Source organism: Populus trichocarpa, chromosome 9, assembly GCF_000002775.5.
Source record: "Populus trichocarpa isolate Nisqually-1 chromosome 9, P.trichocarpa_v4.1, whole genome shotgun sequence".
NCBI lineage: Eukaryota > Viridiplantae > Streptophyta > Magnoliopsida > Malpighiales > Salicaceae > Populus > Populus trichocarpa.
The window spans coordinates 4,066,948-4,068,536 of record NC_037293.2 but is presented as its reverse complement, the minus strand read 5'-3'; the positions used below and the strand labels follow the sequence as shown (position 1 = coordinate 4,068,536).

Here is a 1,589-nt window from a genome sequence, read left to right as displayed (position 1 = left end):
TGCAAAATAAGTCAACTGTGATAATAACTTGTAAACAATCCATACATACAATACAGACCAAAACCATTATCCAAACACACGAAAAAAAATAAAACTTCAAACAAATTGTTCCAATATTTCCCGGTTCTCAATCGGGTTGGAACTTGCAAGTCATGGTAGTACTTCAGTACTAGAAGATGCATGCAACTTTGTGTCAATTACTAATTAACTAATGCTTTAGTAATAAGCTTCATGGTGCTGATAATCAAGAGATCAATATGATCTATCATAAGAAATGGCTGGTGGAAGAAGAGTTGAGACCGGATAAATCTGTCCAGGTATTTCCACCCCAGTAGTACTGATTATTTTCTGGGATACCCAAATATGGCTTCGATAAATTTAACCCTTGGTTTCCTTCTGACTTCACTGGAGCTAACTGAGAAACCCTAGAGCTCGAAGCCATGGATCGAAGCTGGCTGCTTTCCCCAGGAATGCCAGTCGGTGCTTCAGCGCCTTGATCACTTTGAAAAGGATATAAACCTGCGGGTGGAGACTCAAAGAAAGGAAATTGTTGCACTCCTCCAGCTGAAAAAATGGAACTGCTACTCATTCCTGAACCGCTTCCCATTTGAAATTCCATGCCAGCCTGTCCACTAGCACCACTTGTTGATCCCATTTGTCCCTGAATTCCACCAAAGTTTAATCCAATGTTTCCCACACCAAATTGAGTCAGATTATGTAAAGAGGTCACGAAGGGAAATTGAGTTTGTTGCTGAGGAAAATGACCAATAATCTGCGATGGAAGTGCACTTGAGGAAGTACTGGAAGTTGAACCCATTTGCCTTTCACTGGAAACTGGGGACTTGGAGCTACTTTGGCTTTTGGTTTTCTTGTTTCTACGGCATCCACCTCCCACAGGAACACTTCTAAGGGCACCACCTCTAGTCCAGTATCGCCGACAGGTTTTGCAAAAGTGGCGGGGCTGAGAGAGGCTATAGTTATTGAAGTAACAAAATTTGGTGTTTGTAGAATCACACCTTGGGCACTTTAGAGCTGCCTCTGGCTGAGGTATCTTGGCCAACCGAGCTCGATCAGACATCGAACCAGGTCTAATTGAGCCAGCAGTGCCACTACCACCAACATGAGGTGGCGGAGGAAGAGGCGGAAGCTGTGGACTTTCATCGCATGCTCCTAGTTGCTGGCTTGGTTGCTGCTGCTGCAAGATTAAAAATTTTAGGGGTTGCTAACAATATTAAAGAAAAAAAAAAACTACATCTGGTATATTCAATAAAAGATCACAAAGGGATAGGAATAATTTTCTTTTTGATATGGTTCCTTTTCTTTTGGGGTATGGGTGGGGGGCTTAAAGAAGCTAGCTATGTGGATGGAAATTGAAGAAAACATTACCTGCTGCCAGCTGGGAGGATCTAAATAGACTGGAACTGAAGAGAACACCATGGTTTTTGATCTTCTTCTTTAATAAAGTTTGATGGGTCTTTAAGAAAGAAAATGAGGTGAAGAATCACACACTAAGAGAATACCAGAACAAAGAAAGGAAAAGAGAAGACAAATAAAGGCAAGGTTTGAAGGAAAGATAGAGGAGGCTTTTG

General features: G+C 41.7%; 1 protein-coding gene across 4 annotated transcripts; it reads right to left on the bottom strand.

Moving 5' to 3' along the window:
• On the bottom strand, positions 1-1,589 carry LOC7481542 (dof zinc finger protein DOF3.6). 4 transcript variants are annotated; one of them, XM_052455627.1, is made up of 2 exons: positions 1,387-1,589; positions 1-1,222 (listed from the first exon to the last, which is right to left on the bottom strand). In XM_052455627.1, the coding sequence occupies exons 1-2, from the start codon at positions 1,435-1,437 to the stop codon at positions 266-268; spliced, it is 1,008 nt and encodes a 335-aa protein (XP_052311587.1). In that variant the 5' UTR covers positions 1,438-1,589; the 3' UTR covers positions 1-265. The 4 variants fall into 4 exon arrangements, with proteins under 4 accessions (XP_052311587.1, XP_024464133.1, XP_024464134.1 ...); XM_024608365.2 differs by having other exon boundaries at positions 1-1,192; positions 1,387-1,588; XM_024608366.2 differs by having other exon boundaries at positions 1-1,189; positions 1,387-1,588.